This window comes from Mauremys mutica, chromosome 2 (genome assembly GCF_020497125.1).
Source record: "Mauremys mutica isolate MM-2020 ecotype Southern chromosome 2, ASM2049712v1, whole genome shotgun sequence".
NCBI classification, from domain to species: Eukaryota; Metazoa; Chordata; order Testudines; family Geoemydidae; genus Mauremys; species Mauremys mutica.
Window position 1 is genome coordinate 121565526 of NC_059073.1, and position 12699 is coordinate 121578224.

The 12699-nt window shown below is 46.4% G+C and overlaps 1 protein-coding gene across 3 annotated transcripts in view; it reads left to right on the top strand.

Annotated features, from left to right (window-relative positions):
- The first annotated feature begins 2060 nt into the window (after positions 1 to 2060).
- Positions 2061 to 12699, top strand: part of SLC22A23 (solute carrier family 22 member 23) — a 178078-nt gene continuing 167439 nt past the window's right edge. For all 3 annotated transcript variants that reach the window (XM_045006200.1, XM_045006201.1, XR_006577049.1), the window contains exon 1: positions 2061 to 2612. In XM_045006200.1, the coding sequence (XP_044862135.1) occupies positions 2061 to 2612 (552 nt within the window). The remainder of the gene's footprint in view (positions 2613 to 12699) is intronic.

Genomic DNA, 12699 nt, shown 5'->3' on the forward strand with positions numbered 1-12699 from the left:
CTTTGAAATTATGCACATACATCTTCCGAGTTCCAACTATTTTGTATCTGTATAGGCTTCAGAGACAGGATGTTCTGGTTCAGCCTCTGGTCTTGCCTTTGAGCCCTCTGGGGCCCCCCCCCCCCATCAGTTATCCTTTATGACCGTTCTGGTTATCTAATCTCCCTTCTTCAGCCACTGGCAGGGTGGTTTTGTAACTTGGCTTCTCATAGCTTTTCTGAACCAGCAAGCTGCAGGACTCTTACCCTACTGAATAATAGACATCATAGAGTAAATAATTCACATAGAAATAACCACAAAACTCTATAGATCAAAGACCTGTAACAATGTTCTTTTCCAACCCACTTTTAATTAGAAAGGAACAACTATTAACTTTGGAACTATTCTTCATGTTCAAGTCTTTTTTGCTCCTACCACTAATAAATGAGTTAATTGTGAAGGGCTTTGGATATTTCTGTGAAAAGTGCCATGTAAATATAATTTGTGTTGTAGTGTAAACATGTTCACAGAACTCACTTACAAGGACATATGCCAAATGTAACAATAGTTATCCGACACAGCGTTTCCATCCTACCCGAGCTGGCTGCATTCCAGTGGTGGGTGAAATGAGTTATAATTTATACAGGGATGTCGGTGATCTTCCCGGAGGATATACATGATGTAAAATACAGCACTACCTCTGCTGCAGTAGTGACACTATCTGGACCACCTGAATGGAGTGTTATTAGGCTGGATTCATTTTAACTCTACCCATTTTTATTCTCCTTGCAATAACACAATGTCATATTCCAGCCCATAGGGGATAAAGGAATCTCTTTATCAAATCACAGCGAATAAGCCATTTGCCTGTGTACATTTAAACAGCTTTAAGAGACTAGACTGATATCTCAATACTAGCCAAAACAGATACCCTAGCGGGACGTGCTTAACTGAAGAGCCTCCAGGAGAAGGAAGCCTAGCACGAAGACCCACTCCGATTCCTTTAAACTGGGGGTAACTAGAGTGAGGAGGAGAGGAATCAAAGCGATCAGAGGGGTGGGTGGGTGGATGAGAGTGTGACGCGTGAGTCGATCTTGTTTCAAAGCTACTACGTTCGCTGACCCTCACACCCCCCACACACACACACCGAGCCCCCCTGCTGCTGTTGGCTGACACCACATCCACCGCCTCCTGCCTGAGCCAAACCCTGCTGCAATTCAGCGCAAGCTCCTAAATCCTCCTTCCCGTTCCTAGCAGGAGCAGCAGCAGCAGCAGCAGGAGGCGCCGGAGCTCAGCGGATCTGGCAGGGTGTCCAGTGAGCGCGCTGGATTTGCTCCCTCCTCTGCTGATCATGGCTTGAGCTCGGCTGCCGGTGGAGGTGCCCGGGGTGGGGGAATGGCTGGGTCCCGCTGCTCCCTGCAGGGGGAGCCAGGCTGCCACTGAGGACCCGGGCGCCAAGCGCAGGTGCTGCCGCGGTTACCTTTACCTCCGGCCGGGGGAGGGCGGGGGCTGGCGGTGCAGGTGGGGGCTGCCGAGAGAGGCGCACGCGGAAGGGAGCGGGGAACGCTCCCCGCCCCTTTCCCCCGGTACGTGCAGCAGCCGGAGCCTCGGCAGAGAGGAAGAGGCGCCGCCGCGCACTGGAGCGAGCTTCCCCCGGGCGCAGCGGCTCTCGGGGCTTCACCCGCAGCCCGGCGGGCCCCGGGGTGGGGGGACTCGCCCCCCGTGGCGCGGAGCCAGATGTGCGGGGCCGGGGGCTGGACGGAGCCAGCCAGGCGGTGCCGTGAGCTCTGCCCTGCGGGGCCGCTGCCCCCGGCTTGCCCACGGGACCCGTAGCGGGCGCTGGGGCAGGGAAGCCGCAGCGTGGCCGTGCGGAGCGGAGGCGGCTTTGCGGAGGCTTCCCCGAGGCGGCTCGGCGCCGGCTGCGCGGGGCAGGCTCGGCGGCGGCGGCGGGGGGTCTCGGCCGAGCGCGGCTTGAAGCGCAGGACAGGGGGGTCCCGGGGCGCCCTCCCGGGGCAGCTCCGCGCTCGCTGCGAAGCGCCCGGCCCCCTCCCGCCCCTGCGCTCTCTATGTGAGGCTCCCGGATGGCGATAGACCGGCGACGCGAAGCGGCTGGCGGAGGCCGGCAGCTGCCCGAGGAGAACGGGTCCCTGCCGGCCGGGGAGGCGGGCTCGGCGGCGGCGGCAGCGGCAGCAGCGGCAGCGACGCTGGCGGTGGCTCCCCCCGCGCCCGCGGAGATCCAGACCCTGCCGCCGCCCGCCGCCGGCTCCTGCAGCCCCCTGCTGCTGGACTACGATGGCTCGGTGCTGCCTCTCCTCGGCGGGCTGGGCGGCGGGTACCAGAGGACCCTGGTGCTGCTCACTTGGATCCCGGCGCTTTTCATCGGCTTCAGCCAGTTCTCGGACTCCTTCCTGCTGGACCAGCCCGACTTCTGGTGCCGGGAGGCGGACGGGCAGGGCAACGGGACGGGCCACTTGACCCGGGGCCCCGCGAACCACAGCCAGAGCAGCGGCGCCGGGATGCTGGGGACCCCGGCGCTGCCCACCCCGCCGCCGGGAGACAACGCCAGCCAATGCCACTGCCACGAGTGGCAGTACCGGATCCGGGCCGGCCTCGTCCAGAACATCGTGAGCAAGGTAAGGAGCAGGGGTCCCCCCCCCATCTCCAGCCTCGGGCATCCCGCACTGCACCCCGGCCGCTCTGCTCCAGAGCATTTGGTTTATTTGCAGTGCTTAACTTGGGCACCTCTAGGCTTGGCCGTTCCTAGTCCTGGGACCTCTGGGCTTGTTGCCTCAGTTATGAAAGTAAAAAAATAAAAAAATGCTTGAGCCCCAGCACCTAATTGCTTGAGCCTGGGCACCTCTTTCCTTACAAATTAAGCACTGCTTATTTGTTCCTCCAAGCAGGGGCGCTGGAACAATTTGTATAGTGGAGGTGAACCAAACTGTAACTGCTGTATATGATGGAAGCCACTTAAAGCCAAGGGGTACTGGAGCAGCCCTAGTTCCAGCACCTATCATAGAATCACAGAATATTAGGGTGGGAAGGGACCTCAGGAGATCTAGTCCAACCCCTTGCTCAAAGCAGGACAAATCCCCAGACTTTTTTTTAAATCCCAGGTCCCTAAATGGCCCCCTCAAGGATTGAGCTCAGAACCCTGGGTTTAGCAGGCCAATGCTCAAACCACTAAGCTATTTCTCCTGCTGCCCCCACCTCCACCTCATTTACACAAGCTAGTCTCACAACTGCATAGGTTGATCTGAGGGGCTGGAGGACAAAATAAGCAATGTGGGTTTGACTGTGGAGCCCTTGCCCCCAGGGGAGAAGGGATGCCCCACTTAAACTTATGCTCAGACACCCAGGAGGGAAAGCAGGCCAGGAGGCAACTAGCCGGTGTCTGGGTCACATGCTTCTGAACCCTTATCTACTTCCTGAATGCCAGATTCTTTATAGGTTTGTTTTTCTAATGGGACTGGCATGAACGAGATCTATTACCAGCAGGTGTTGGTCAGAAGTTACACCCAGCTGTGTCATTGAACCTGAAGCCTTAACTCTGCAACAGCTGTTGTTAATGTAATTCTGGGCCTCTCCTAAATGCAATTGCCAGTATTGCCCGTATCTGTGGCATGTTCTGAACATGCATATACGCAGTTCGCTGAAGAACAGTTTGGCACCACTGGGCTTGTCATGAAGCAATTGAACCCACACATCCAGAAACAAAAGCAATCAATAACCCATTAGCCAGCTAGCCTTGAATAAATCCCATACTTTGTATCCTGATGTACTCTTTGAACTAATGTATTTAAAACCTGAACCCCTTTTTCTTTCCTACCTACTCCCATATTCTAGACTTCTGTCTCAGGTTTATGTTTTAATGCATTTTTTGTTATTAAGTTACAAAGTTGCGAGGGACAAGAAATAGGACAATGGGGTCTACAGTCAGTGGTTTATTTACTGATATACTCACCTAATCTTCACAGTTTTCAGTGCTAGCACTAATCTCTCAAGAGCTACAAATCCATTGGGCTAATGAAAAGACTATTTTAAAATAAAACCTTTCTACAGTTGTATCATGGTTGTCACCAAATAGCAAAAAGAAAACAGTTTTAAACAGAGAACCTCAAGTCATTATATAGGCTTCCCCTGTACCAATGCAGCATACTAAGTAGATCAGTTTTAGATTACACAACAAGCTTCTTTTCTGCAAAAGCTTTTCAGGATGGCAGTTAGTGAGGAACGTATCATGACTGGTATGCACTGTGAAATGTAAGTATTTCTTTTTTGTTCTTAGTGAAGGAATAAAGGGAGAGACATGCATTTTAGGTATAGAAATCATTCTAGTCAAAAAGGAAAAATGTATACATATAAAATGCTTTATTGCATAAAGTAATCCTGTAAATTATAAATATGGTTTATAGTTAAAGCTACAATGAATGGATAGTATTTCCATATATGCTAATTAGCATATGTATAGGATCACTTTGCCTTCACACATGATGAATTTTTAATGTTTGTTATTTACGTTAGCAGTGGTGCAAAAGTCTTTTGCACCATGTGTACAAGTCTCATTGATATTAGTAAACAGCTGTAGCTCATGAGATATAAAATGAAAATGTTACATCATGATAGTTCCCTTAATCTCAAACTCCCAAAGCTCAGCAAAAATTAGTTCTCACATGGGAACTTTGTTCGGATTAACCGGGCTGCATTGCTTTCCTCAGCTAGACATGAAGTAATCAAATGACCAGTCTGGTTGCTCTTTCTTGCAGCCAGCACAGGTTCATATTGGTTATTGGAAATCATTTCAGTTTTTCAGCATGTCCCTTAAAGTGTACATGGTGTGAAAAAATCAACCAGATATAGAGCAAGCAAATAAACCCTAGAAAAATTCACAAGCACAATGGGTCAAAAATCTGTCATATCCCTTCTGCGAAGATGAGCGCACACACTGAATTTAGTGTTATGTTATATAAAACTACAAATCTGAAATTGTGTTTGATGGGGACAGATGATCTTCTGTTATGACTGGAGACTGAGCTATGCATATGTTCTAGGGCGGTGGTTTTCAACCTGTGGTCTGTGGACCCCCAGAGGTCTGCAGATTGTGTCTAAGATTTCCAACGGGGTTCACACCTCCATTTGAAATTTTTTAGGTGTCCACAAATGAAAAAAGTTTGAAGACCACTGGTCTAGGGCAGTGGTTCTCAGCCAGGGGTACACATACCCTTGGGGGTATGCAGAGGTCTTCCAGGGGGTACATCAACTCATCTAGATATTTGCCTGGTTTTACAACAGGCTACATAAAAAGCACTAGCGAAGTCAGTACAGACTAAAATTTCATACAGACAATGACTTGTTTATACAGGTCTATATATTATGCACTGAAATGTAAGTACAAAATTTATATTCCAATTGATTTATTTTATAAATTATGGGGTAAAAATGAGAATGTAAGCAATTTTTCAGTAATTGTGTGCTAGGACACTTGTATTTTTGTGTCTGATTTTGTAAGCAAGCAAGCGAGGTGAAACTTGGGGGTACCCAAGACAAATCAGACTCCTGAAAGGGGTTCAGTAGTCTGAAAAGGTTGAGAGCCACTGTTCCAGGGCAAGCTCTTATGTCTAAAGCAGGGAGATAGCAAAAATACTGTGTCTCTGTGTATAAAAGCTTATTAAAATGCTGAGAATCTTTTGAAACTTATTGTGAAGTTGACAATAAAAAGAGCAGAGAGCATTACTCTTTTATCCTGTAGGCTATAGCCGTGTTTTAAAAAATGCATTCCTTGGAACAATTTAGCACATAGGGCAAATAGATTTTAATGGATAAATAAACAGCTGCAGTCCCTGCTGTCTTGTTTAATAAAAAACAACTTTAACAGACTTCAGAGGGTTTTTTTTAAGTGTAGTTTTATTTTTGGTGTGTGTTTGCTTCTTAAAACTTGGCAGAACTTTCCCACTAAGCTGTAATACTATATAATTACAATTATGGCATTTTCTAAGGGTCAGGATGCCTTTTCAGTTTTGGTTTATTACAAAGGAATGGGGAAAACACACACACAACAAAGCATCATTTCACCCTGGCTCAATCTTTTTCAGGTGAATCCATAGGAGTTTTGTCATTGACCTAACTGGGAGCAGGACTGGGCCATAACCGCTAATTCCCATATAGGTATTCCAGCTTTCTTTGTAAAATGGAGCTGCACTGACTTATTCAGAAAGATGGATGCTCAGGTCTCCCTCTTCTCCCCCTCTCCCCCAACAAAATAAACCTGCTCTTATCACGCAATGTTCCGATCTATCTAAATAGAGTGTTGTGTAATGTATCTTCGACTAATATACACTCAGCTATGTGGTAGCCAGGGGTTATATTGAAACAGCACACAGAGAGCCAAAGAAGTGTAAAACAAAAAAGGCAATTTAACTCAGCCAGTATATTTCCTATTTTTAATCTGCATTGCTCCCAAGTAATAGAGGAAGAAAAGTGAGCTCTGTCACGTTCACCTACGTCTCAGCCAAAAAAATATTTGTGTTTTGGTGCAAAGTGTATTTTGAATTTCCTTACTTTTTGTTTTGTTGCTCTCTACTTCTTTTGTTTGTGTGTTTGGAATGCCACCTTCCTTTGTTGTCTCTGGCAGGTAGTTGTCCATTAATTAAATGGTCACTTTAACTAGCTTCCCACCCTCTTTCCTCCTTCAACGGATTGCAGCCTCTTGCCCTATGTTATGCCTGTGGGACTTGCAGGGTTGAGGTCTTGTCACTTTCAGCACAGCTTTTCAGGGTATCCATTTCTGCCTCTTCTTGGGTCTTTGTTGGTTGTAGTGTTGAGTTAGCTGGCTGATTAGTGTGCAGCAGAATGCTGGTTTCCTGGGGCCATGCATCATTCTTGCCTTTCTGATATTTTTCAAGAAAGGCAAAGCTGTTCCAGGCATGAGCGAAGCACTGAACTCTTGACTGAGTTGCAGGGGGAGCTGCTTTTGAAAGTGCTGTCAGTCATGAAGAGCTGGAAACAGTAAAAAGGACCACACTGTTTGTTATTTAATATTGTTGAAATAATTACAAAGAAGAAGCTAACTACATAATTCAACCACAAGAATCTCAATGGCCATATTAAATCACAGATCTGGGTTAATGTCCTGATTCAGTGCATAAATCATGGACCTTGGCATGGTACTTAAATTAATCATCTTCTCTAGATGTATTTATATATTATTACAGTTGTTAAATGTTACTTTGAGGACTTGGGCTTGTTCGTTTCTCACACCATTCACTTGTCTTGCCTAGATATTGGATGCAAATTTAGATGAGGGTACTTCCTTTTCATAAATGTCCTGGGCTGGATAAATTCTTGAGACAAAAAAAATCAGTAATTATTATATCCACCCCCTTATATGGTACTTTTCATCTCTAGATCTCAAAGCACTTTCTAAAGGAAGTACCATATATACTCGTTCATTAGCCTGTTCGTTTATAAGCTGACCTCCCCCCCTCCCCCGAGATGGTTAGGTAAAAATAGCAAAAACTGTATGACCCTTTCATAAGCCGACTCTATATTTCAGGGGTTGGCAAACTTTGGCTCCTGGCCCACCATGGTAAGCTGCTAGTGGGCCTGGATGTTTTGTTCACTTGGAGCATTCACAGGCATGGAGCCCCTCAGCTCCCACTGTCCACGGTTTGCTGTTCCCAGCTCATGGGAGCTGCATTGGCTGGGAAAGGCGAACCACGGCCATAGGAAGCTGTGGGGCTCCATCAGGGCTGGCTCAACCCATTAGGCGACCTAGGTGGTCGCCTAGGGCGCTAACATTTGTGGGGTGGCGGCCCCCCCCGGTCATCGGCGGTATTTCAGGAGTGGGACTGTCCCCCTCCTCTGTCGGGGGCGCCATTTTGGGGGTGGGACCTTCCTCTGCCTAGGGCGCAAAAAAAGCTGGCGGCGCTTCTGGGCTTGATGCCTGCAGATGCTCCAGGTAAACAAAACGACAACGTATTAGCTATTCAATTCAATGATTCCATAGAGTTTAAAATAATCAAATTTTGGTGTAGACCCATTTATAAGCCGACCCCCACTCTTTGATGTGTCACTTTTTTACCAAAAATATTCGGCTTATGAACAAGTATATATGGTAAGTAGTATTACTCCTGTCAAGCCGTCTGGCTTTCCCAGTTAATCTGCTTAGAAGAATAGGCATCTGCTTATCCTCTGTGACATGGTTCATCCTGCTTAGTTGCTCGGATGTGGACAGATACTCTTCTATAAAGTCAGTTTCTTTATAAATTGGGCAAACTTTCTCCCACTGCCTTGTGTTGTGGAGGATGTACTCACTGTCTGAGGAAGCTGCTTTTGCCGGTCTGTGAGCTTCCAGCTGCCTTGTGCGTGCCCTGTTCTCGGCTTCCAGTTGATCCATGCCTCTTTGGTCTGCTTTCTCCTCAACTTCTTCGTTGGCCTTGTGACTTCGGTAGGCTCTCTCTTCCTTGTTGGTCTGGACTGCATCCTGGGCTGCCTCAGTCTCCCTGGTCTGCAGTTCCGCCACCTGTTTCTGGTGCTCGTGTTCTTCCTGGGCTGCCAGGTAATGCAGTCAGGCCAGTTCCACTGCAGTGTTTTCCTCTGTGATGCCTGCCTCTGCAGTGTCTGAGACAGGAGGGTCCTTGGATGCTGGGTTAAAAGTTATGAGAAAAGCTCTTAGCATCTGAACTGGAAATTACTTTTTGTGGGATATTCCCCTCTCTTTACATAACTGTTCAAGTCTTTTTTCTATCTATCCTGTTACGGTGGTTCAATCACTGCGTCTCTTCTTTAGACTTTAAAAATGCTCAATGCCAAGTTTAAACTTTTAACAGCACTGGGTTATGATCTATAAACCCAGTTGACCCATGGCATATGAATCCTGCCAAGGCTATGCCAGTGTCAAGCTGTCTGGAATGGCTCAGGAGCGTGAGTACCAACCTCAGGGCAGACTGTTAAGAAGAGGGGCACACGTTCCAAATTGGCTGTGAGTTCTATAATTAAATTTCATCAACCAGGTATCAGGTGCGAACTCCTCAGGCACTACAACAGCCTCAACATGGAGGCCTGGTCTACAGTAGAAGGGGGTGTCGATGTAAGATACGTCGACTTCAGCTATGGTATTCCTGTAGCTGAAGTTGCGTATCTTATTCCGACTTACCTCCCGTCCTCATGGCATGGGATCGACGTCCGTGGCTCCCCCGTCGACTCCACTACCGCCGTTCGCTCTGGTGGAGTTCCAGAGTCGACGGGGAGCATGTTCGGGGATTGATATATCGCGTCTAGATGAGACACGATATATCAATCCCCGATAAATCGATCACTACCCGCCGATACGGTGGGTAGTCTGGACGTACCCGGAGTCACAGACAGTCTCCTTGGGCACTCCTATCCATCTTGCCCAGACAAGCTTGCCTTTGTGATAGATGGTCCCGTACACTAAAGATCACAACAATATTCAGATTACTCCCAGTCCCAAAAGACAGGTCACTTACTCCAGTCAGTTTACTCCTGGGGGAATTCTGTGCCAAAAAAAATTAATAATTCTGCACACATTTTAAAATTCTTCAAATTTTATTTGTCAAAATAACACTACATAATCATGCCAGTTCCAATTATTTTGGTAATTTATTTCAAAATACCTGTCAGCAGGTATTTTTGTAACAATACAGACACAGAGAAAAATACCCCCAGGTGTAGAGAGTTAAAGAAACCGCTGTGACAAACCAGTTTTTTTCTCTGCCCCTTCCCCCCGCACCCACAAGTTCAGCCAGGGAGCCAGACACCCACAACTCTTCCCCCCAGAGCCCAGCCATGGCCCCCCTCAGCCAATGTACCCGAACTTCCTCCTCCCCAGAGCACAGCCTTTGGGCCCTCCAGCCCAGATACCTGCACCCCTGTCTCCCCAGAGACCAGCTGTGGGCCTCCCCCCCAGATCCCCATGCCCAGATACCTGCACCCCCTAAGCCCAGGGATTCAGAGGGAGAAACAGCCTGCTGCTCCATCCCAGGCTTGTGTGGAGTTTCCTGAACACACTGTCGTCTTCCCTCAGAGCTTGTGGGGAACTGCAGTGCTGGGAACTCTCTACTCCCCTACTCTCTACTCCCGCAGTGTCTTCTGTGTGCAAGCTGGGCTCTGCCAGGTCCAGCAGCCCCTTGTGGTGGCCAGAAGCACTACAGCCCATTTCTATGGTGGGCGGGAGGGGGGCAATTGTCTTAAAAAACATTAATTTCTGAAAAATTCTGCGTTGTGCCGTGGCGCAGAATTTCCCCGAGAGTATCCGTTGGACGTTAGATCTCACACCAAAGACAATACTTGTAGCCAATCTTATAATACATTAACTAAAGATTTATTAACTAAGGGAAAGAAATTAGTTATTTAGAAGGTTATAGCAGCTAAACATACACACACAAATGAGTTACCATCTTAGGTGCCAAAAGATAATAGAGGCTGCTGTAATATGCAAGCTCTATATGTCCTCTAGGGCTAACCCAGTCTAGGGATTCCCTTGCGTAGGCCCCTCCCAAGCAGCACAGAGATCCAGTTCCTTTCTGTCAGGGATTTTTATTCCCTTCCCCCAGAGTTCAAGCTGATGGGATGAGTCCTTGTGCACATCTCTTCGTGTCTTTTGTCCTCTGATGTTCTACAATGGTTTGTCTGGTGTCTATGGGCCGTCTTTTGTTGGGCAGGACATAACGCTTCCTGTGGCAAACTAGTATGTCACACTTGTAATGCTTTTCTCCTGACTAGAGGAGGGGATTTACAGTTCGAGCAAATACTCTTATAATTACAGAGCAAACACTTAAATATTACCTTATAATATTTGTATCCTGTGTTATAAGTGAGATTAATGCATCTTACGAACATTTCATGAAGTCCAAACACTAAACATATTTTTATAAACCAAATACCTATTTTACCAATCCTAACGCAAAGGTGAGCCAAACTGGTTTCCAGCTATGCCTTTGTAAATATCCAAGTGATGCCTAGAGGCCTTGGCAGGAGCTAGCACCTGGTCTGCCAGTGTCACTACCCCCATTTTGCAAATGGGGAAACTAAGGCACAGAACACTGACATGATTTGCTTAAGGTCGCCATAGCATTAAGGAGGAACGCTGTGGCATTACTGCAGTAAGGTGAAATAGTTTAGAGACCATGACATTTTCTTTTTTCTTTCTTATCCTTTTTTTTTTTTTGTCAGATGAAATAAGTTGAAGCTGCTATGTTTGTACTTAAAGAAAAATTTGCGGTTAGTTTTTGTCTTTTGCTAGTTGCTCTTCAAAATAAAGGGTTTTTTGGGTTTTTTTTTCCTTTGGCCTAACTTGACTTGCCAGAGTTTATGCTCCTTTCTATTTTCCTCCGTAGGATTTGACTTCCAGTTTTTAAAGGATGCCTTTTTTAGTTTCTAACTACCTCTTTTATCCTGTTTAGTCATGGTGACTTTTTTTGTCCTCTTACTGTTTATTTTTTTTAAATTTGGGGTATATATTTAGTTTGAGCCTCTATTACCGTGTTTTTAAAAAGGTTTGTTTATTCCTTTAGAGGGTCAGTACCCAGCAGCTTGCCACATTAACTGGTGTTAACAATTACTTCAGTTCAAACACAATACTAGAATAGTGTAGATTAAAGTAAAAGAAGTTTATTAAACGGGACATAGTGTAAGTGATGCCAAGTAAAAGAAATAAAGGTAGAGATGGTTACAAGCAGATAAAAGTGAAAACATGGGTCTAACAGTCTAAAATTTAATCTAGCAAGGTATAGTCTTTGCTTAAGATGGTTTCTATCAACCATTATTCTTTGTCCAGCATGGTTGACTGTTTCTCAGTCAGGGCCTTCCACAGAAGTACGAGGTGATGGTTTCCCTTATTGCCTTAGGTCCCTTATTCCTAAATAATTGTCTTTGTTCTCAAAGTTAGGAAGGTCCCCTGGGATTCAGTCTCCTGTGTCTTGCTGGGGTGCAGGAGCCATTTTAATTCTCTTTTTTTTTTTCTCTCTCTCGCCCTTGCTGTTTTACTTGATAGCTTTGTTTATAGCTAATATGTAAATTGAGATAAACACACATCCCTTTGTCTAGAACAGACCTGTTTATTACCTTTACCTAGGTTAGGCTGTTGTCTTAAACATGTTCTAGTAACATTTTACAAAGGGAATTCATAACTTCACAAATAAGTTTAACATGCATATAACAATGATATTAATGACCAGTGCGGTATTAGTTTTCAAATGATGCCTCACAAGGCATATTTTGTACAAACATAATTGCATAATGTTTAAGGTGTGAATATGGGGGTGCTTCGGGTCACACAGTTCCAGGAGCACTCACCCTGTCACAAGGGTGCTCAACACCTTTCAGGATTGAGCCTTTTCATACCTGGGGAAAACAGGGTGGGTTTTGGAGCATGCCCAGATGACTGACTAATATGGACTCAGGCAAGCTGGGTGGAGAGAGAATGGGTGTTTGAGCACAGAGTGGTGGGGAAGGGAGTGAGTTCGATAGCTTGAAGGCATCTCACAAGAAACCTCTGACAGCATGTCCTTCCTTATTAAACTGAGGGTAGTCGGCACAGTCATCTCTGCTACTCTCAATTGCAGTAGTTTCACATCAGATGACCCTTCACGTAACAGTGTTACAAATCACTTGGTGCCTTTATAGGATATAACACCTTGCTTGCCACCCAGAAACTAATCAGTAGTTGGCACAGATGTATCATACAGAGCACATGACACC